The 23,932-nt window shown below is 44.2% G+C and overlaps 1 protein-coding gene across 12 annotated transcripts in view; it reads left to right on the top strand.

Moving 5' to 3' along the window:
- Positions 1-1,761: 1,761 nt before the first annotated feature.
- LHCGR (luteinizing hormone/choriogonadotropin receptor) overlaps positions 1,762-23,932 on the top strand; it is a 62,510-nt gene continuing 40,339 nt past the window's right edge. For 11 of the 12 annotated variants that reach the window (XM_027555212.1, XM_027555216.1, XM_027555213.1 and 8 more), the window contains exons 1-2: positions 1,762-1,946; positions 22,595-22,666. In XM_027555212.1, coding sequence (XP_027411013.1) covers positions 1,780-1,946; positions 22,595-22,666 — 239 coding nt within the window. In that variant the 5' untranslated portion in view covers positions 1,762-1,779. The remainder of the gene's footprint in view (positions 1,947-22,594; positions 22,667-23,932) is intronic. The other variant, XM_027555221.1, reaches the window with a different exon arrangement.

Raw genomic sequence — 23,932 nt, 5'->3', positions numbered from 1 at the left:
AACTATGACATGTCCTAACAATACTAAGATGAATAGTCAGGGGGAAGCAAAACTAAAGCAGTAAGTGTTATCGTTGTTGTTGTTTAGTCACTAAGTCATGTCTGACTCTTTTGTGACCCCATGGACGGTAGTTCACCAGGTTCTCTGTCCATGGGATTTCCCAGGCAAGCATGTTGGAGTGGGTCGCCATTTCCCTTCTCCAAGGGATCTTACAGAGTGTTATATCATGGGCTATAAGATCAAGTGCTATGGGTACAACTACTCAGCTAAGTTGGGTTCAAGAAGGTGTTATGGTAGAAATGACTTTGGGCTGAATTTTGAAGGACAGCCAGAAGTTTACCTAATAGAATATGGAAAAGGAAGAGAAAATCATTCCAGGTAAATGAATAGCATATACAGTAGTATGAAAGGGTGAGGAGATCAGGTAAGCAGTAAAAGAGAGGGGCCCAATATTATACACAGAAGCTTTGTTTTTTCATGCCATCCAGCACAATGTGGCCAAAGCCAAACGATTTTTTTTTTTAATCTACTTTCCTCAGGCAAGAGACTCACAAGAGATGCAGATTAGTGACTTAGCCACTCTGACCTTGAGAGTTAGCTTCAAGTCAGAAAGAATTCCATTCTTTTATTTCCTGTCCGTAGTCTTAGACATCTTCCCAGCTCTCAAAATCTCAAAGTTTCAGAGTCCAAACAGAGCCCTAGGAAAGAGGAAAGGTCAAGGGTTCTAATGATGAAATTATATAGGGAAAATTTTACATCGTGGCAGTTAACCATAAAACATCTCCTTTCCAAGTCCTTGGTTTGCAGATCATACACTTAATTTTCTTTATTGGCAAGATAAAGTAGGTGATAGACATGAGTTCAAACACGTTTCTACCACTTACGAGATGTGTGACTTCAAGGAAGTAACATCACCTCTCAGGACATCATTTTGCTCGTTGCAAACACCCTTCCAGCTTATGGTGAAACTTAGACATGATGTGAGGAAGAGAGCCTGTCACAGGGTCTAGCCTATCCTGGGCCTCCCACTGGGGCAGCTTCTGTTCATTATTATAGCAGTTTCATTCATTCAGCAAATCTTTACTGAGGAATTACCATGTAGAAACCAGAAATATAAAATAAACCCAAACTGGACTTCACAATCTATAGTGAAGATAGAGAACACACTCAAATGCCTGTACTATAAGGAGAAAAGTGGTTACTACTGAGAGAAATACAGAGACATTACTGGGGATGTTGGGAGGACACAGATTAACTATAGGATGAGAGAGTTGGTGGGAGAAAAGGGGAACGGATTTGGGGGCTGAGAATCAAAGACAGGAGGAGGAGGAGCGTCTGAGCTCGGCACTTCTCCCGCTTCTGAGGTGGACAGAGCTGGTATGGACTATCAGTGTGCCCCTCTCACGGATGAAATGAGAGGTTCTCCCTGGACTTCACACACAGTTACAGCAGAGCCAGGAGAATTCAGAACTCCGTCCTCTTCCCTTATCCAAAGCATTCACCATTTCCACATGCTGCCTCCCGTACCTAGGGCCACTTGCAGACGGACAGGATGGGCCAGGGAACAGAGCAGAAAGGAGGTGATGGAGTCCCTCCGGCCACTGTCGCGAGTCGAGGGAGTGCGAGACTCAGCGGCGGGGCGCCATCCGGGGAGGGGGGCCAGGGCGGGCGGCGAGGGAGGAGGGAGGGCAGGCCAGGGGGCGGGGAGAGGGGCGCCCGCCGCACTTGTTGGGGCGGCGGCCCGCCCTGCGGCAGGAGCCCGCGCTCAGGCTCCGGGCCATGGGACGGCCGTCCCTCGCGCTGAGGCTGCTGCTGGCGCTGCTGCTGCTGCCGCCGCCAGCGCCGTTGCTCTGGGCGCTGCGCCCGGCGCCCTGCCCAGAGCCCTGCAGCTGCCCGCCCGACGGCGCCCTGCGCTGCCCCGGCCCGCAGGCCGGCCTCAGCCGACTGTGAGTATGCGGCGCCCCCGCCCAGGCACCCTCCGGCCTCCTGGCCTCCCTGCTCTTTGACCCCCTTTACCTGGATGCTTGGAGAAAGACGCGGTGCCTGTCGAACTCCACCACCTCTCAGGGTGATGAGAAACCCAAGCTTGGGAGCTGTCCTTGCCACCCTCTCCCGCGCCTGGGCCCCGTGCACCCTCCAGCCCCTGGCGGCCCCAGACCCACTCTTTCGCCCTGGTTGGGACCTTGGCCAGGGGCGTGGAGCTGCCCACAGGCCACATGGGAAGGCCTCTCCCTGCAACTGCTGAAAGGGGATGGGGCATGAGACACGAGAAGTCTTGCGTAGTCTTTGAGCCTTGGGCCAGCCAGGCTGGCGAGGGTTCCTGTGAGGACCCTGTGGTCCTCTAGAAATGGGGTGTTCAGACCTGATGGCCAGAGGTGACCTGGTCACTCATTGGGGTCTGCTGGCCCACCAGGGCCACCTACAACTCTGAGCATACCAACCACGGCTCCACCCCAACCTCAGATGTACTTGGGTTTCAGCCTGGCTGGCTGACCAGATGTGCCTGCATTTCAATCTGGTTGCCTAATCAATGAGAGGCCCTGAGTCCCAGCTCTGGCACACCACCACCCCTTAGGGAGCTGGACACATTGGCAGGCAGGCAGAGGAAGCCGGGGTAAAGACTGATGGGGTAAAGAGGAGACAAGTATACAAGTGTATCAGAGTGTCAGCAGACTTTTTCGATTTGGGAAAAAGGTAGCACAAGGTACATGGTTCTATTTATATGACATGTCCAGATAAAGAGAAAGGAGATTAGTAGCCATCCGGCTGGAGTGAAGGCCCAGTGACTGCTAACGGCTGTTGCTTTTTGAGGTGATGAAAATTATCTAAAATTCGATGTGGTCATGGTTGCACAACTCCCTGAACAAACTAAAAAACATTGCATTGTACAATTAAAATGGGTGAGTTGTATTGTATATAAATTTCATCTTGGTAGAGGTGATAAAAGAGAGAAGGAAAGAGAAAGAAGAGGACTGTAAAGGTGTACCAAAGGCACCAGGCTGGTGGAGGGCTTGGTTCTGTTCTAACCAATAGTGTGATGGAATTCCATGCTGGGGGAGGAGAGAGATCCCCCTACCCCATTTCCATGGGCTCCCAGAAGTCTGTGAGGAGCCCACTTCTCCTCAAGGGCATGAGGGGCTGAGCTTCTCCTCTGGAAGAGTTAGTGGCCTTTGGAGAATATTTGTGGTTGAGAGATACAGTGTAAAGGTTGAAGAGTTTATATTAATTGGTTTCCATTAATTATCTTGTCAGCTCAATTCCCTGAAGGTAAGGACCATGCTGATAGAATTTGTTTCAATCAATAAATAAATCCATGAAAACTGCCTTCCAAGTCCCAGCCCCTGTCCTTCCCTGACAAGCCTCCCATCTTGCTTTTATGGATGACTGTGCCACTAACACTGTGCCTTTCTCACTCACGCATTACTTAGCATACAGGTTATAAGAGGCTGAGACCCAAAGACGTATAAAAACCTCCCCAGGTCCCACAGCTACTGAGTTGCCAAGAAAGGTCTTAACTTGCTGTTAATATTTCCTCATTTTTGTAAGAAAATTACCCCTTCCTTAAAAAAAAAAAGTTCTCAGTTTTTCCAAATTGGCATTGAGTAGAGAATCTCCTGTGGGTTTCCTTAATGGCTCAGTGGTAAAGAATCCACCTGCAACGCAGGAGACACAGGAGTCATGGGTTTGATCCCTGGTTCAGGAAGATTCCCTGGAGTGGGGCATGGCAACCCTCTCCAGTATTCTTGCCTGGAAAATCTCATGGACAGAGGAGCCCAGCGGACTACAGACCATAGGACTGTAAAGAGTCAGACACGACTGAAGTGACTGAGCACGCACGCACAGAGAACCTGCTGGTGGAAGACAGGAATGAGAGAGTCAAGTCCCAGCTCCTTTCAGATTCAGCTTTTCACTGAGCTCTCTCAACAGTTCCTGCTGCCACACCCTCACTGGTTTCAGGAAGGTAGTACCTCTTCCCTGGAGTAGGCTGAAGTGAAAAGACTAAAACTCAACAGATTCTCTCACTGCCCCACAGCACAGTTTAGAGAAGCCTCGAACCCCTCAGAAAGATTTATAAGGTTGACTGGGTTTGGGGATGAAGGTGGGAAGCAGGCACAGTATAAGCGCTGTTAGCATGCTGGGGCCGGCTAATCCTAGTCGCATTCCCCAAAAGGAGCCAACTGCCCGGGCTCTGAAGCCCTGACCATCCCTGGGGAATGCTACAGAATCCTTGACCTTCCTCCCTTCACATGCACTGTTTTGTCATACACCCCAGCAGCAGCTTCTCCTAGACTTTTAAACCCCTTAGTTCAGCACACATTCTGACCCTCACAAGGCCAGGCTTCCCGAGGATCAGATAATTGAGAGATGACTTCAAGGGAGAACCCTATGGAGGTGGAGCCTATAAAGGCCAAAAGGGGATAAGTTTCTCAGCATGATAAGGTGATTTAAACATGCATATGACACGAGAGTTGCATAAGAATTAATAGGAGTGTAGCTTCTTTAAGCGGAGAAGGCAATGTCACCCCACTCCAGTACTCTTGCCTGGAAAATCCCATGAACAGAGGAGCCTTGGAAGGCTGCAGTCCATGGGGTCGCTGAGGGTTGGACATGACTGAGCAACTTCACTTTCACTTTTCAGTTTCATGCACTGGAGAAGGAAATGGCAACCCACTCCAGTGTTCTTGCCTGGAGAGTCCCAGGGACGGGGGAGCCTGGTGGGCTGCCGTCTATGGGGTCGCACAGAGTCGGACACGACTCAAGTGACTTAGCAGCTTAGCAGCAGCTTCTTTAAGACAATGTTCCTCAGACCAGCAGCATAAATATCACCTGGAAAATGTTAGAAATGCATGCTCTCAGCCCCCAGCCCCAATCTACTACATCAGAAACTCCGAGGGTATAGTCCAGCAGTCTGCATTTGAACAACCTCCCTGAGAGATTCTGATAGATGCTAAAGTTTGAGCATCAAGGTATTGCTCGCCAGTGCTCAGTCACTCAGTCATGTCCAATTCTTGCGACCTCGTGGACTGCAGTCCACCAGAATCCACTGTCCATGGAATTTTCCAGGCAAGAATACTGGAGTGGGTTGCGCATTTCCTATTCCAAGGGATCTTCCCAGCCCAGGAATCAAACACCATATCTTTTGCATCTCCTACATTGGCAGGCAGGTTCTAAAACTAGCACACCTGGGAAATCCCAGTTGCTCTCCATGGAGGATATGATCTTCTGGAAAGCAAGAAGAATATTTAGAACTTCTATGTGCCATAAACTTCTCTTCTCCATCTCCTCCAACATCCACTCCAGCACACACACACATACATAGACAATATCTATTTATTAAAAAAAAAAAAGGCAGTTGTGATCAGATTAAAACCTCAAAGTCTGAGACATATGGAAAAATTAACATGATTAAGAAAAGTTTTTTGTTTTATTTTTCTGGTGTTGTCTTCAAAAAGGAGTAGAGGAAGGAATCTATGGAGAAGGACTGATTGAAGATGCAAGGAATGATGGTATAAAATGTCAGTGTGAGTGGGAGGAAGGCACTGGCATCAGATTAAAGGGGAAGGGGTAATTCTTAAAATACAGGGATACTTCTGAGTCTGAGAGAAGAAGACAGATGGATAAAGGTGTAATTTAACACTGAGGCAAAGGAAAGAAAAAGTGAATGGGTTCATGCTGAAATCCTCTTTTCTTAATGATGAATGAAGTGGTAAACAGTAATTATGAGACAGAAAATGACACAAATAACAAGTTATTGGGAGTTCATAAAAAGAGAATTAAAATTATGAGAGAAAGGATAAGAAGGATGCAGTCTTGCACTAAGTCATCCACAGGGTTTGATTCTGTGCAGTGAGGGGTGGCTCTCTCAGTTCTGGGGGTTGGACAGGTGAGAACCACAGAGCACCTTAGAATTCATCACTGGTCCATCAGTGGATGCTAGTTTATGTTTCAGTCATTTCAGGCCTTGGTAGTCCTGCCTTTGGAGAAGGCAATGGCCCCCACTCCAGCACTCTTGCCTGGAAAATCCCATGGGCGGAGGAGCCTGGTGGGCTGCAGTCCATGGGGTCGCGAAGAGTCACACACGACTGAGTGACTTCCCTTTCACTTTTCACTTTCATGCATTGGAGAAGGAAATGGCAACCCACCGCAGTGTTCTCGCCTGGAGAATCCCAGGGACAGGGGAGCCTGATGGGCTGCTGTCTCTGGGGTCGCACAGAGTCGGACATGATGAAGCAACTTAGCAGCAGCAGCAGCAGTCCTGCCTTATAAGACTTCCATCTGAAGTCCACTATTCGGTTTAAAAAAAAAAAAAAGGAACATAGATAATAATTGCTTATCATTAATAAGCCCACTACTTGCAAATTTTGAAAATGGCATCATTCTGTTGTTCAGATCTTTCTAGCCCAACAGTATTTTATTAAAAACTTAAGAATTTAAAATCTAAAATATAATACAAAAAAAAAAAAAAATGCCTCCCATGTGTTCACTCATTTTAACTGGAGAAAAAAAAATCTAAAAGAATTAATTAAAAATTTTTCCTTTTCCTTTTCTTATTAGTTCCAGACAAGTAGAAGGAGAGAAAGAAAAAAAAAATCTCACCTTGCCTATGGTTATATAAAGATCTTTGTCTCTATGACAACAGAAAGGTTGGTCTGCTTGATATAGAAACAGCTTCTGAAAAATCTGTTAGTAAGAAAATGCTAATAATAATAATGACAGTTTATTTTTTGCATGTTGTGCCTACTAAACAGAGATTAAACTTTTAGACTTTATTATAAGACACAATCCAGAGACTTTAGAAGGAGAAAATATGCTGTATCTGTCAGTCCAGTGTCACAGGAAGATGTTAATTTTCTGAACATCTTTCCTGAATGTCTTTCTCCTTCTCCTACCTTGAGTGTAAATTGAGATCCAGAGCATGTTCTGTGCTGTAGAGGGATATACCAATGGAGGGGGTGGTCCCTGTCCTTGAGGAGCCCACAGTCTAGGCAGAAACACACTCACACCCAGGAGAAGCGTAGGCAGCGAGGCTCTGAGGAGTTCAGGGAATAGACCACTCCCTATGCATGGAAATCTCCAAGGGAAAGCATCATGGACTAAGGGTTATGAGGCTAAACCTTGAAGGAGAGAAGGAAAGGCGAGTCCAGGTGAAAGAAAAGCACAGCTCAGAGTGGACTAGAGATTTCCTTGCTGAGAAGCCAAGAATAAGGTTGAATGTATTCTTCCCTATTTATACCTCTCCCTGGTTCTTTGGGGAAATTTTTTTGTAAGGGGAAATATAAAGTTATCAGGAATGTTTGATTAAATTACCCAGAGTTGTGCAAAAAGAAAAAAAAAAAATTCCCAATATGTAGTTCTCGACTAATAAACTTTCAGAGTCATTCTTGGATAGTTGATTACAAAGGCATTAAATAAAAATCATGATTTGAAGTCGCTTCCCAACAAGTTTTCCCCATGGCCCTTCTGTCCCATATACCCTTGCTCTGATACTTTGTACTTATATCTGCTTTTGCATATCTCCCATATAAACTGTTTATTCCACATGGACCTCTCTGCAACAGCAGGCTTCCTCAACCTCAACACAGCTGTTCTCTGGGGCCAGATAATCATTTGTTGTGGGCAGCTGTTTGGTACACTGCAGGGTGTCAGGCACATCCCTGTCCTCCACCTGCTAAATGCCAGTAGCACTACCCTCTCAGATGATGACAAACAAAAGTTCTCTAGACATTAGTCAAATGCCCCTGCTGACAGTGTGTGTTGGGGCGGGGAGTGGGTGTCCCCACCTTACCCCACCATGGTTTTGAATCATTGTGCTAAAGTGAGAAGCACCTGAAGGGGTCTTACTCAGCTCAGGATTTCCAAAAGTAGTAGTGTGATTAATCACACAGGTAGTGTGATTAAAGTGTCTGTTGAACTATATGATGATCAAATTGAGCTGAACAGGAACAATGAACCAGTGCAAAAGGAAAGCACGTACCGCATCTAACTGTTACTTTAAAATCTCCATCCTAGAGACTTGTTAAAAAAAAAAAACAAAAAACTAGGAATAAAACTACCATATGATCTAGCAATCCCACCACTAGGCATATACCCTGATAAAACAATAATTTTAAAAGACACATGCACCCCAATATTTATTGCAGCACTATTTACAATAGCTAGGACATGGAAACAATGTAGATATCCCCCTATGGATGAATGGATAAAGAGTTATGGTACATATATGCAATGGAATATTACTCAGCCATAAAAAGGAGCAAATTTGAATCAGTCCTAGTGAGGAGTGAAGTAAGTCAGAAGGAGAAAAACAAACATCATATATCAATGCATATATACGGAATCTAGAAATATGGTACTGTGGACCTATGTACAAGGCAGGAATAGAGATGCAGACACAGAGAACAGACTCATGGGCACAGCAGGGGAAGGAGAAGGGGGACGAATGGAGAGAGCAGCACTGAGACACACATCACCACGTGCAAACAGATGGCCAGTGGGGAGTTCCTGTGTAACGCAGGGGGCCCAACCCAGCGCTCTGTGACAGCCTAGAAGGCTGGGATGGGGTGGGGGCTGGCAGCAAGGTTCAAGAGGGAGGAGACATATGTGTACTTACAGCTGATCCACATTGGTGTATGACAGCAATCAACACAACACTACAAAGCAATTATCCTCCAATTTAAAAAATGAATAAATGAAAAAAAAAAAATCTCCATCCTAGAAAATGGGAAGGTGAGGTGCTATGAGTATCAGAGGCGGTTCTTTCTATTATATCAACATCCAGGTCCCAGATTTTCTGTCCTTTAAAAGGACCATCCAGAGAAGCAAGACTGGAAGCTTACCTATATTATTGATCGTGTATCCCAACAGTCCCATAGATTGTTCTAATTTTTGTTGTCAATTTGTTTTAACTCATTCACTAGAAAAAAATCAATTCCCAGCCCAGGACCCATGAAAACAAAACAACCACCAGGGCAACGTGAATTGAGACCTATTGGTTCCCGGGTCAGGGCACCAGGTAAGAGTCCATAGGACAGAGGGAAGCCTACTAAACTCTTTCAAGTAAAACAGCTTGGCCCTACCTGCAGCTGAACCAGACTCAAAAAAAAAAACAACTCAGAATTCTGAAAGCTCATGTTCCACCTTCCTACCTCACTCCCACAAAAACAGAAAGAAAGGCCCAAGATAGAGGTTGATCTTGAACTTCAGTTCTGACTCAGCTCTCCCAGTTATTATCTTCAAGACAATTCTTAAACCTGGCTGTGCCTATAAACAGACTCCCTGGGAGAAGCTTTGCAAGGGCCAGATTTTATTAGTTTAGAAATCATCCTTTTGGGGAAAGTGAATGATGGCCCCTAGAAGGACACTAAAATGCAAGCAGCAGAGCTCCCAGAATCTCAGTGGAAGTGTGGAGCCAAAAAGCTCCACACACAGATCCCTTCGGCATTGGATCCAGCCTTCCCCTTGCAGAGCAATAATTCCTTGGATTTTCTCTACATTATCCTTTTTCTTATTTCAAAAGTAGTGTGTTAGATTAATTCAGGGCTCCAGTTCTGCTCCTTCACCCACCTCTACCTTCTTTCTAATCTCCTCAATTTGGCTACTTTTCATGTCTTAAAAAATGAGACACAAAAGCTTTCTTTCCAAAATATAATCTCCCAGGTTGGCGGCACCAGGCAGTGTCTTGGCCATGTGTAACTTTGATCTTACACATGGAATTTTAAAGCCAGGGTCATGGTGGTGGAGAGAGGCCCTGCTGCTCTCCAACCAGACCCAAGAGGGCTGGCTCCATGGGAGCATATGTGTTCCATTCTGGCAGCTCCCCTTAATGTGCAAAAAAATCACATTTAATGCAGATTTTAACAAATTTTACACCAGTTCTTTTTTTTTTTTTTTTAAGAAGGAAATTAAAATAATCCCACCCACCAGGCAGGTGGGCTCCCTGACTTAGTGGGAAGCTTCTAGCTGCTTCCCCACATGGTCCTCATTTACTCTCAGCTTCTGCCTCACTAGGAGATGCCGCCCCCTCCATGCTGGCACACCACTCACAGCTGTTCTCTGGTGGCCCTGAACCACGAGTCTTGAATGCCACCTGAGCCAGAGTCAGAAAAGTCCAATCTACAAGTAAAACTGAACTTTCAGAAGGAAAGCTTTATCCCTTGCTGCTGTTAAGTTTGTCCTTGACGCTGATAAAATGAGGTGAGTCCCGGGTTCATAATTCTACCTCGGGAGCAGCAGTAGAGAGCATTTCTGATCCCACAGGGGTGAAGACACCCTGGTACGATGGGGTAAGGCCCAGCACATCCCCCAAATTATCTGAATCGATCAACAGGACATGGACCAGGCAGACGTGAGTCCTAGCACCAGGTCCCCCTTTCTCTAATTTGCAGTGTGGACTCAGGACAGCAAGAAAACCTCTGTTCTGTCTGTAAAAGGGGCATCATGATTCTTACCCCTGAGTGGGGTCGACTGTGGTGAAGAAAACCGAGACAGCAGGGCCAAAAGTACTTGGAAATAAAGGTTTTCCATAACTGCAAAGGATTATTGTAATAATCTGATGATGCAGAGAAGACCTGAAAAACCCACAGCCTGTATGTGAAGTTGAACAGTAAATATCTATTACTGTTAAGACAGCCTTTGCAAAGGCTGATGGAAGCCTGATGGAATAGTTTTGCTCCTGTGAGGTGTTAATTAGAGAAAATGACCCACGGGGTCTTCTCAGCCTGGAAGGTAAATAAGTTAGAATCCTGAAACACCAGAGCTCATTACTGCCTGGAACTCATATATGCTGGTCTTTTCAGCACCGGCTGAGCGGCCTCTCAAACACGTCACATAATACATGATTGTACTCTGTTTTCTATCATTCAACTGGGCCAGTCCTACCTGTCCAGCTAGAGCACCCAAGCCTATTCTAGGTCCTTTCCCCTTCCCTAAGCCTGCGGCTGGACACACAGAAAACCTTCAGGTCAGACTTGCTGACCACTCAGGAACTAGGTACTGACATGTATAGGGCGATGCACAGGATCCACAGACCAGCCCCTGCCCCCCAAAAGCTTACAGTCTTCCAGCCATAGGAGGGAGAGGACTCATTCTCAGGTAACTGACAGAAATGCAGAAGGTGATAAAAGCCAGATGAAGGTTACACACACAGTCTAGTGAGATTTCAGAGAAAGATTCTGTCCCTTCTAGCCAGAGTAACAAAGACACCTTGGTGAAAGGATTGTTGAACTGTAGTTCTTTAAGCCTCACTCTCTGCAGGGGCAGTGGGATAACATGGTTATCCCACAGACTCCATCTTGGCCTTTGAAACCAGCTTAGTGAGGCCACCAGGGAATCACTGTTTAAAGCCTTCTGCTCTCTCATGGACCACCAGGCATGTGCCCTGTCTGTGTCATGGATCATCAATGGAGAGTGGATGACTTTCCCCTGGAAACAGTGGGTGTGGCTCTGATGAAGGCTTTTCTTATTTGCAGGCATCAGAAATCAATTCTGACAGATTTAATCATAAGAGATTAACTTAACAGAAGAATAAGGAGCTAGAAAGATGTGAGCAAGATCCAGGGAGAATTTGGCATTTTAGCAGCAAGAGGTCAGGGAACTTTTCTCTAGATTCCACCTTTGTAATGAATCAGCTCCAAAGACCTATCACAAGTTTCAAATTCCTAGAGGGAGAATCTGAGGGTGCCCCATCCCACTGCTGAGACTGGAGCACAGACAATGAGATGCTTCCACGCTGCTGCAAGCAGCACTGAGATGCTTCCAGAGAAGGGGCCTTTGTGAACCAGGCAACCACACAAACGTGTCTACCAGATCTGAGGAGCTAGTGAAAAGGGAAGGTACACATGCCAATAATTTCAGGCAATTCAAACCCATTCCATCAAATTAATTAAAAGCATGTAGTTTATCAGTTGCATCCAGCTTTAACAGGCTCACCAAAAAAATTAAAAAGTGTCTGGAAACAGAATCTTGTAATGAAAGAGGCTCCCGAAGCATAGCTGCAATGTGACTGCCCTGACAACATAATGTTCTCTGCTTCTAAGAAATATTTTTGAGAAATCATTACAGAAAATGCACACCTTCCCTGGGGAAGATTCAACATGTAGTTTTATTTACCAGAGTTATTCCTGTCATGTTATATTATTGCTAGAAGAATTCGAGTTTGGGGGTAGAGATTGGGTTATTTTGCTTTGTGTCTTTAGAAATGGGTCTTGAGTAAGGGCTTAGATGTGTTGACCATTTTTCTCTGAGGCTTTACATTTTTAATTTAGTTGTTGTACAAATGATTTGGAAAATCCATCACCCAGGGAATCTTCTTGAAACTCTTGGTTCACATTGTAATTCATAAACTCCTCAAGCTTCTCGGGTGCTTTGCAAAGGCTGTCTTAAAGAAGAGTCACTCAAATTGTACTTTCCAGCGGGAGAGTTGCAACTGACCACACTTTTTAGAATCAATGAGCAAATGAGAACTCTGCAGAGTGGCTCCCTAGAGTTGAAATGTTTAATGGAAGGTTATTCTTTATCGTTTCCTTATCATTTCTTTAAAAGGCTATCAGACACAGTCTATAAGGAATACCTGAGCTCAACGGAAAGGTGCCAAGTGGGAATGTCCACCCTCTCTCTCAGTTGTCCTATGTATAATCTGCGGAGTAAAGAGTTGGAGACAAGTCACAGGCACTTTGTCGACGTAAGGGTTGGACAAACAATACAAGAAACCATTCCAAAGTACTGAGTCCACCCTACCCCATCCCCAGCAAGGAGGCAGAGTTGTCATGAGGCATGGCTGGGGTAACCTGAACCCTTCACAGCAAGCAGCTGGGAATTAAAAGTACTTATTGAGCTCTAATCTTGTGAAAGATGCTGTATTAATATTACATAAACATTTTCTTACTGAATCTCAAAAATCTGTGCAGTAGTTAGTATCATCATCACTCTGTACATGTGAAATGCACCCAGGCAGTCTGGCTCCTGAGTCTACATTGTCACTTTCCCACCATGCTGCCGCCCAGAGAGAAAGCACATGCACATGGCAATGAAGACACATTCCATAGAGTACACAGCGCCCAAGACAGACCTTAACCAAGGGTAGAATCTAACCAGCAGAGAAGGGTGGATGTGCCAGGCGGCAGAAACAGTGTGAATGAAGGCAGGACTGCTGCTGCTGCTGCTAAGTCACTTCAGTCGTGTCCCACTCTGTGTGACTCCATAGATGGCAGCCCACCAGGCTCCCCCGTCCCTGGGATTCTCCAGGCAAGAACACTGGAGTGGGTTGCCATTTCCTTCTCCAATGCATGCAAGTGAAAAATGAAAGTGAAGTCGTTCAGTTGTGTCTGACTCTTCGAGACCCCATGGACTGCAGCCCACCAGGCTCCTCCGTCCATGGGATTTTCCAGGCAAGAGTACTGGAGTGGGGTGCCATCTCCTTCTCTGGAAGGCAGGACAATATGAGGCAAATTCAGGAAACATGAACGTCTGATTTGTCTAGGGAAGCACTGTCTAGTAGAAATATGTTAGTCACAAATGTCATTTTAATTTTTAATAGCCACATTTTAAAAGGTTTAAAAAGGTGAAATAAAGTTTCAGTTCAATTCAGTCGCTCAGTCGTGTCTGACTCTTTGCGATCCCATAAACTGCAAGCACACCAGGCCTTCCTGTCCATCACCAACTGCCAGAGTCTACCCAAACCCATGTCCATTGAGTTGGTGATGCCATCCAACCATCTCATCCTCTGTTGTCCCCTTCTCCTCCTGCTCTCAATCTTTCCCAGCATCAGGGTCTTTTCAAATGAGTCAGCTCTTCACATCAGGTGGCCAAAGTATTGGAGCTTTAGCTTCAACATCAGTCCTTCCAATGAACACCCAGGACTGATCTCCTTTAGAATGGACTGGTTGGATCTCCTTGCAGTCCAAGGGACTCTCAAGAGTCTTCTCCAACACCACAGTTCAAAAGCATCAATTCTTCGATGCTCAGCTTTCTTTATAGTCCAACTCTCACATCCATACATGACTACTGGAAAAACCATAGCCTTGACTAGACGGACCTTTGTTAACAAAGTAATGTCTCTGCTTTTTAATATGCTGTCTAGGTTGGTAAAATATTTTATTTAATCCAAATGTACAAAATCATTTTTGTTGGAAGGCAAAATTGAATATTGAATTTTGAATATTCAATTGAATATTGAAATTTTGAATATTCAATGTTGAATTTTTGTTGGAAGGCAAAATTATTATATTAAATAATGTCTTCTAAACTTGAGATTGAAAAACAAAACAGGCATCTTCATGAAGTGCAACTATGAAGCTTATTGAGGGTAATTTATATACAGGTGGGATTAAGTGGACAACATGCACAGTTGTACTCCATACTGCAGGGTGTGGAAAAGGGTGTACGGGGGCTTTACAGGGACCAGAGCTGAAAATAGAACCTGACTGCCATGGAGAAGCAGGTCCACACCAGATGGGAACCAGGGGTTTTTCCTTCCGCTTGGGGGTTTCATGACCATTAATCATCTGCATCAGCAGGAGGCATTCTTCCAGTTTTCATTTTGGATGAAGACAAGGGTAAAAGGTGACAGAAAACTCATCCAATTTGTGTGCATTCCTTCTGAGTGCACTAAAGGTCAGCCATGCAGAAAGGAGAGGGGTAAGACTGTGGGCCTAAGAGAGAGCTGAGAAAAACAGAGTCAATGGGGTTCAGCCACATACATCTCAACGTCGATCGATATAAAAATTATTAATGAGGTGCTTTATTTTGCTTTGCCAAGTCTTTGACATCTGGTGTGTATTTGAAACTTACAGTGTATCTCTGTTTGGCCTGGATGTATTTCAAGTGCTCAATACCCGTATGTGGCTGGCGGCTGCATTTTTGGACAGGGCCAGTTTGGTGTATTGGTTATATGAGGGGAAGTGTGGCTGATAGGCCTGGCAAAGGAAGTTTAAGCTTTTGTTTCAGGGGCCTCGAATGCAAGGCTGAGACATTTGTAGAAAAGTAGACAGGTCAAGAGGAGGGACAGAAGAATCTGAGCATTAGAGTGACGTGGTGGGAGTTACCAGGAAAGGCCCTACTAGGCAGAGGAAACTCAGGATGGCGTGAAGAGAAACCAATATGTGGACTACGGAGCAGCCAAGGGGAAGAATGGCCAAGGAGAACGACAGTGGGGAAAGAAGAAAGGGGCTGTGACACTAGGAGTTCAATGGTGAACAGAGGAAACGCTCATACAAAACACCTGGTGAATTCTCAAAAAACAGTGCAGAAAAAGAGAAACTATTTTTAATGTAGCCATTAGTGCTGAGGAAGACAGGGGAGAGGAAGAAAGAGCACCCTGGTAGGCTCTAAAAGCTTCATGGGAAAACAGGAAGTTAGGGGACTTCCCTGGTGGCTCAGATGGTAAAGAATCTGCCTGCAGTGCAGGAGACCCAGGTTTGATCCCTGGCTTGGGACAATCCCCTGGAGAAGAGAATGGCTATCCACTCCAGTATTCTTGCCTAGAGAATTCCATGGACAGAGGCGTCTAGTGGGCTACAGTCCATGGGGTCACCAAGAGTCGGACATGACTGAGTGACTCACACTTTGAAGTTAAAGACTGTGAGCACATACCCTCAAGAAGCTGGTGGCTCTAACAGAAGCAAGGTTTTTGCAGAAGAACCAGAGGACTGTGTAGTGGGGTGTATCAACACACCCCTAAGGAACAGGACTGTCGTGATTTGACTAACGTAGGACATAGCACTGGGCCAGGAACAGAGTAACCCATGTTCTAGTCCCGGTCTGCTGCTGAACTGCCCTGCCGTTTCGGGGAAGTCATTTCACTTTTCCCCACTTAAGACTCTTCATCTAAAGTGAGGGGTTGGACCAAACCACTTGCAAGCAATCCTTTCTATTGTGATTCACTGAATCTAATGCAGGAAGTGCTTAAAAGTGTATTCCCAAATTCTCTGATGTAAAACTTTAACATATTGGATGCCCATCTATACTGACTTCATATTTCAGTTAGCATTGACATCTCGGTTTCCTCCAGGTAAATGCTAAAGACAAGAGGCCAATACAAGAAGACATACTCAGTAATGAAGTTACCAAATACATTAATGCATTTGAAAGCATAATGGTTTAAAATCATTTGTGAAGGGGAAAGCCACTTTTATTTCATTCCAAGATGAAAGCAAGTTTATTATAATGACTGACTTTGAAAAGAACGCAGGAATTCTCAAGTCTCTGTTCAATGTAGAACAAGGTCTTATGTAATAAATACAAAAACATTAACATTCTTTTAAAGTTGAACAATTCAGTGTTTAATGCTCCCATTTCTGAGTTCATTTGCAAACATATCTTTGACCATCCCGGGTTTATGTCTTTTTCTCTTCCTCTGATTTTTCAGTGTTTTAAAATTCAGGGTGTGTAGCTATGCAAAATGGCTGGATGTTTGTAGCTTTCTTAAATTGGTAATACAGATGGCTTTTCTAAACAATTAGAGGGAAATGAATGAAAACATTTCATTTCTGCCATTCTGAGCAGAAGAGGTGAAGGCTCCAGCAAGGTGAACAAGACCCCATCCAGGCTTTGAGGACTCCAGATTAGCATGGGATTTCTTCCCTGGCTTTTGTCTTCCTCTGGTCCTGCTCAGCCTGTGGGCTTCAGCAGGTGGTCCTACCCTGGAAAGCATCTGTGCACTCCAAGCTCCTAAAATGCAGGGGGAAGTGGGGGAACCTACAGTTGTAATTGGTTTGAGGCAATACCTATCTTTAAAAGGAGAGTGTGTCAGTTAAACCGTGTTTTTCATTCACCTAGGGAGTTTGCTATTTAAAGGAGCCTTTCATCAGATCCTCCTGTAGAACAAAGAACTCTTTAATAACACAAATGTCTCCCAATGGACAGGTTTTTATAAGCAAGGATTTCTAAATCTTGGGCTTCTTTAAAGGGGGACAAAGAAACTCCTGATTCTGAAACTCTCCTGCTAACATTATGTTGAACGTTCATTAACAAACCAGTGAGCTGGACAAACTGGCTTCTTCCAAGGTCATCTGTATTATTAAACTCAGAAGAAAAAAAAAATAAGAGGGGCCCAAGCCCCACCCTTGATCCCTCAAAGAGACATTAGGAACAATTAAGGAGGACCTGATAATCTTCTTCAAGGGGACTAGGTTCATCTGAATGCTATTTGTTATCTGTTGTTGGGCTCTGACAGAAGGTGAGCTGGTGCCTTGACAACTGGGGCTGGCTAGGAAGGGCATTGAGTCGGGGCCCAGGTGAAAGAGTTGATGTAAAGGAGGTCTGAAAGCAGGATGGCTTTCATGAGCAGTTCCACATTAGGCAAGACAAATGGGCTGGACCTTTAGTCTATGCATCCAGGCTTCCCCGATGGCTCAGCAGGTAAAGATTCTGCCTACAAATGCAGGAGATGCCAGTTTGATCCCTGGGTCAGGAAGACCCCCTGGAGGAGGAAATGGCACCCACTCCAGTATTCTTGCCTGAAAAATCCCATGGACAGAGAGGCCTGCCAGGCTATATAGTCCATGGGGTTGCAAAGAGTCAGGCACAACTAAGTACAGGCATGACCAGTCACTGGATACCCAGGAAAGAAGGCCTAATATTGAGTGAAGTGGCAATCTAAGGCTGACAGGAATTCGAGAAGGGCAACTCAGCCAAGAACTTCAGTTGCCGACTCTCCCAATGTCTGGGGGAATGGCTGCTGTGCTCAGCCACTCAGTCATGTCCAACTCTTTTGCAACCCCATGGACTGAAGTCCGCCAGGCTCCTCTGTCCATGGGATTTTCCAGGCAAGAATACAGGAGTGGATCACCATTTCCTTCTCCAAGGGGTCTTCCTGACCCAGGGATAGAACCCATGTCTCCACGTCTCCTGCATTGCAGGTAGATTCTTTATCGCTTCCCAAAATGCACCTCAGTCCTAAAAGAAGACTGTGGCAGCCTACCACAGCATCCACTAGAGGAATTAACCCAGCTGCACTGGGTGGCCCCAGCAAAGGGTCAGCATTTACGCCATGGGACTCAGTTTGCAAGTGAGAACCCAGCAGTGAGAGATATTATATTGATCCTAATCAGATAGCAGAGGATGAGATGGCTGGATGGCATCACCAACTCGATGGACATGAATTTGAGCAAGCTCTGGGAGTTGGTGATGGACAGGGAAGCCTGGCATGCTACAGTCCATGGGGTTGCAGAGTCAGACACAACTGAGTGACTGAACTGAGCTGAACCAGATAGTACCTAGAAACCTATCCAGGTCAGCAGTGTCTTCTGAGAGGCAGAAATACAGGGCTCAAGATCTGGCGATTGGCAGAAAGGAAGATCAGAGGCTTTCCTTCTGGATGGACTTTGGGGAGACCAGGCAGGGTACAGGATAAGAAATCAAGGCCAAAATAAGTACCAGTGCAGGGGGAGCATAGTTTCAGGTACTAAGGTGCACCATAGGCAACCATCCTGATGTATGTTCATATGTTTTCTAATGTCTGGTGTGCGTGTACTTTAATTCTGCAAGTAGTATTGTGCATATATGTCATTAATTTCTTAGGCATTTCTCTTTTTTTATTTTTTTAATTTAAATTTATTTCTTTTAATTAGAGGTTAATTACTTTACAATATTGTACTGGTTTTGCCATGCATCAACATGAAGGCATTTCTCTTAACACCATGATTCTAAGATCCACACACACTGCTCCGTGTACCTTTACACACTTGCTCCTACCTGCTGACCCATTAGGTAAGTGTGCACATTTCACCATTCCCTCAAGAAAATCTTTGTGAAGGTTTCCTTAAGTATCAGTGTTGAGAACTTCTCTGGGATGTATACAGGAGTAGAACCGCAGGGTTATTGGGACAATTGTCCACGTTGCTAAGAGCTTCTGGCTTCATGGGTAGAATCACAGAAGCATCAAACAGGAAAAGGATCGCCTCCAAAGGGAGTACATTGAGATGGTTATTAACAAATCATGGGCCACATGAACAAACATTTAAATACAGGATACAGACACGTGAATGCTTCGGAACTGCTGCCCTTGGAAAATGAATCAGGAAGGAATACATGACGTCACTAAAATAAAAATGTGTCTGTGGAGGAAACAGTTCGGGATTCATAGGCCCACCTTCCCCATATCACTTCATGCCAATACTTCTGTTGTGAAAAGCTTGGTGCACCTGTCTCACCCCATCTCTCCCTCCATCCTCTGACCCCCGGGCCTCTTTTCTGGGGCCAGCCACATCCATAAAGCTACCTGCTGTTCACTCGGTGTCTCTTTTATGGACGGCACTCTGTTTTCACTCTCATCACTAGCCTTTCCTGCTCTGCAGCATCAACATCAACTCTACAAAATTTCATCTTGCACCAGGGCTGTTGCACAGTCACTGGGAGCAGCCAGTGATGATCTACAGCTTCTCTCACTTCTCTCCAACCCTTGCTCCTTACCCCTCATCCCTCCATCAATCAAACACTCAGGTGTCCTCCCTGGGTCAGCTCTAAGCCAAACTGCTCTCCTGGGAGCCACACGTGCTCCCTTTTGGAGGAGAAAGCTGCCTGCTAAGAGGCTTCAGCTTCTGAGCTGCATTTGCATGAATAAACAGCTCTGAAGGGTTCAGTTGAAGCTTTTATGTAAACACTCTCCAAAATATGTTCGGCACTGCATTATCCCCAGCAATAAAGATTCTGGAATCAGAATTTGGCTGTCAGTTTTATTGATGTTGCATGGGGTACAGTAGAATACAGCTTTCTCTTCTGGAAATTTATTGACTTGGCAGTGCAGAGAGCAATAAAACTGTGTTTTTAATCAGTAAGCCAAGCAGACATGATTCCAGAAGAAATATAGGAAGCAAACATGCCATCATAAGAAGATTTCTCCCTGTCCTGTCCCTGTTCTTCTCAGATGTTCTGTCAAATAAGTTTGGGTACTGAAGGATATGCTTGGTGGGACTGTCTTCAGGAATAAAATTAGAGGACCAAGTTTGGATTACTTGTTCTAGGTTGTACCTCTAAGAGATTGTTGAGTGCAAGTGTTTTTCTGCAATGAAATTTCTTTGCATTAGCTCCTAGAGAGGAATTACTGGTAAGCTGCTTTGCAGGAGGAATAGCAAGAGTGTAACATGCTTCTTCTCAAGAGAAGCGAGGGTCCAGTGCCTGTCCTTTCCCTGTGCTCAGTGAGAAAGAGTGAGTGACCTGGCATACATCCGAAGGAAGTGAAATCACTACTCTTGGAGACATCTGCATCCCATATTCCTGGCAGCATTATTCATAATAGCCAAGATATAGGAACAACCTAAAGTTATTTGACAGATGAATGGACAGAGAAAATATGGTGTGTGTATATATATATACCTTGTGTGTGTATATATATACACAACAGAATATTTTTCAGACATAACAAGAAGGAAGTTTGCCATTTGCAGCAACATGGATGAAACTGGAAAGCATTATGCTAAGTGAAATAAGCTAGAGAAAGACAAATGCTACATGGTATTATTTCTCTCTGAAATCTAGGGGGAAAAAAACAATTTCATAGAAACAGAGAATAGAAATGGTGGTCACCAGTGACCACGGGCAAGGGAAAATGAAGATACAAGTCAAAGGGTACAAACGTTCAGTTATAAGAAGAATAGGTTCTGAGGATCTAATGTACCGCAAGGCGGCTATAGTTAAGAATAGGTGGCTATTCAAAAGAGACACAGATGTAAAGAACAGTCTTTTGGACTCTGTGGGAGAAGGTGAGGGTGGGATGATGTGAGAAAATAACATTGAAACATGTATATTATCATATGTGAAACAGATCGCCAGTCCAGGTTCGATGCATGAGACAGGGTGCTCAGGGCTGGTGCACTGGGATGACCCTGAGGGATGGGATGGGGAGGGAGGTGGGAGGGGGTTTCAGGATGGGGAACACATGTACACCCGTGGTGGATTCATGTCAATGTATGGCAAAGACCACCACAATATTGTAAAGTAATTAGCCTCCAATTAAATTAATAAAAAAAAGAATAGGTGGCTATTGTGTATTTGAAAAGTTGCTGAGCTGAATACTCTTACCACACACACACACTCACACATACATGTTAACTGAGATGTGACCGATGTGTTGAGGTGACAGGATGTGTTCATTATCTTGATATTGGTAGTCATTCCACAATGTATGTATATATCTAATTTGCATATATCTAATTATCATGTTGTACCCTTTAAATATATACAATTATATTTGTCAATTATCCCTCAATAAAGTTGGGAAAAAAGAAGAGAGAGTGTGGGGGTTAGGAGCCATATACTTCAGCCCATATTGCACAGTGGAAAGAACATTTGGACTCTGTCAGCTTGGTCGTGTCACCTGGTCCAGGTTACTGAATTTCTTCTGATCAAGTTTCTTCGGCTATTGAAGGGAAATACCTGCCTCACACCATTGTTAAGTGGATAAGATAAGGTTAGAAGTGGGTGTGCATAGTTTACACAGCATGTTACAAGTCCCAGGAGCAAGTCCTTTCTGGAACTGTAAGACATCTCACTGATTCTTACCTGCTCATCATGGAGGAGGTGCGCTCTCCCAGCAGGTAAGCCAGGCTCTGCTGCATACACAGAAAAGCAAGGCAGCATCTCCACTTCTGTTCTCCATACTCTCAATACTCACTTCCCTCCTGAAATTCCTGGTCCACTCCCCGCCTCTCTTCCAGTCCCTGGGCCAAATCCTTCAATCAGTGTAAGTGCTTGATAAATTCTGGTTAACCTTCATCTCTGCCTTGCAGATGCTTTCTCCTGAGTTATCTTAACCCAGGCTCCTTTATCACTCGTACGTTGTCCTATTCTGGTTTTGCTCTCGCTGAGTGGTCACTCTTTTCTCAACTTTTTGTAATGCGTAACTTTGATCTCAATTCAAGAACACTCAGATTGTTCTTCTGGATATAAGTAAGAGCCTGAAGGAGTCTCTTTAGATGTTTCCCTCAAATGGCATGAGATTAAATGGCATTAAATCAAAATGGCATTTGATTAACCATAGGAGCAAAGTGGTCTGGTTGAGATAGTATTAAAATGGGCTGCCTGGGGAAGATGGTATAGAGCGAAATAGGAGCATGCTGTTAGTGAATCTTCCCTTCTCCTACCTGCCTGGTTTTCAATTGTATTTTCACCATCCATTTCTCCACTCTACCCAAGACAGCTTCTTTTCTATCCTCCCAACAAGCCTATATGTCCACTCTAAAACTATGTGTTAACTGCTTACTTGGTACCAAGCCCGATTCTTTATACAGGTTATCTTGATTAATTTTCACAATGACCCTGTGAAATAGGAATTATTATTTCAATTTTATAGACAAAGGACCTGAAATAGAGGATCTAAATAGTATGCTTAGGGTCTTGTAGCCAGGTAGTAGAAGAGTGGAGATTTGACCCTGGGTGCATCCCAAGGTTCACTATCTTAACCACGAAATTACACACTTTTTGATAAAGACCAAGAATTAGTCATGGCACATTTCTTTATTGATAGAAGTTAGAATTTTTGACCTGAATCTAGCTATTGGGAACTCTGCGATCACACACATACACACACATTTCATTCATGAACTTAAAAGGCACCGAATCTTAAATCTTAAACTCTTGGCTTTCCTTTTTTCTTTTCTAGATCACTCACCTATCTCCCTATCAAAGTAATCCCATCTCAAGCTTTCAGAGGACTTAATGAGGTCATAAAAATGTAAGTAAGATACTGCATATCAAAAGACATTCATAATTGAAATAAAATTTTTTCTCAGAGAACACATAGTTGAAAAGTGGTAATTTTTCTAGGAGAGAAACTGTGTTTAGGAAATCCTAGTATTTTTATCTTTAAAATACAAATAATATCCAGGGACCTTTGAAGAAAAGGGATGATTTTCAAGAGTCATTAAAATTCAGATAATTAACCTTGTCTCAACAAACTGAATGCATTTTGATAGGTGATGATAAACTACTCCAATAAAAAAAAAAAAAAAGATTCCAATCATAAAAAACTCCCTCTGCTAGAGCGGCTGTTCCCTCATGTCACATTTTTAGATAACAGCCGCATAGAAGAAAATGTGTTGAAAGTTTATTGTGCATCAGAAGACTATCTTTGTATCTAAATAATAAGTATATAACAAATACAGTATTTGTATCTATATTGATAAAAGGCATTTATCAAAAGTGTAAAGCAGCCTGACAATGCAATGTACTCTCAGTGCAATGTGTAACTTCAATCCTATGTTCGTGGGTCAGCTTCTAGGACACAAAAGCCCATATATGGAAAGGGAGTATGGAGTCCAGTATTCCAGCATCCTCCTTAATGTCAGTCTGAGTCACAGGACCTCAGAGGCCATTTAGATGCTTCCAGAGAGCATCTTAACAATTTTCAGGGCTTTGAAAACAGATCTGCATCTCTGAAGATGCTACATCATCAGTCCTGGTTCTGCGGGGGAATCTCTGACTGCTCTTAGGGTATTAGCAAGCAATCAGATCAGATCAGATCAGTCGCTCAGTCGTGTCCGACTCTTTGTGACCCCATGAATCGCAGCATGCCAGGCCTCCCTGTCCATCACCAACTCCCGGAGTTCACTGAGACTCACGTCCATAGGAACATTAAAAATAATTTGTTAAGAATTAGTGCGTATTATAGGAAATTCATTGCAGGTTACAGAAATGTCAGTTTGCCTGAGGCTAACCTTTACTCTTCTGCTCTCAAGAATTTTAAATGTTGAGTTTTGAAAACTTTGAATGCATTAAGACCTCCTAGTGAGAAAAGCAGCCACAGTTAAATAAGCAAAACTATTAGGTAGGAATAAGATGAATCAGCCTAGAACTATCCACTACTGTGTTTTCATAAAAGATCTTAACTGCCTTAGACTCAGCCTTCCTGTGGGCTAAAGCTCATCAAGTCTGAAACCTTCAGTGAATGTTAACCTTAGAATTTGAGACTCTTTTCTCAGCTGGCAGCAAATGATAGCTT

The sequence above is a fragment of the Bos indicus x Bos taurus genome, chromosome 11, assembly GCF_003369695.1.
Source record: "Bos indicus x Bos taurus breed Angus x Brahman F1 hybrid chromosome 11, Bos_hybrid_MaternalHap_v2.0, whole genome shotgun sequence".
In the NCBI taxonomy this organism is placed as follows: domain Eukaryota; kingdom Metazoa; phylum Chordata; class Mammalia; order Artiodactyla; family Bovidae; genus Bos; species Bos indicus x Bos taurus.
This window is presented reverse-complemented; position numbering and strand designations above follow the sequence as displayed.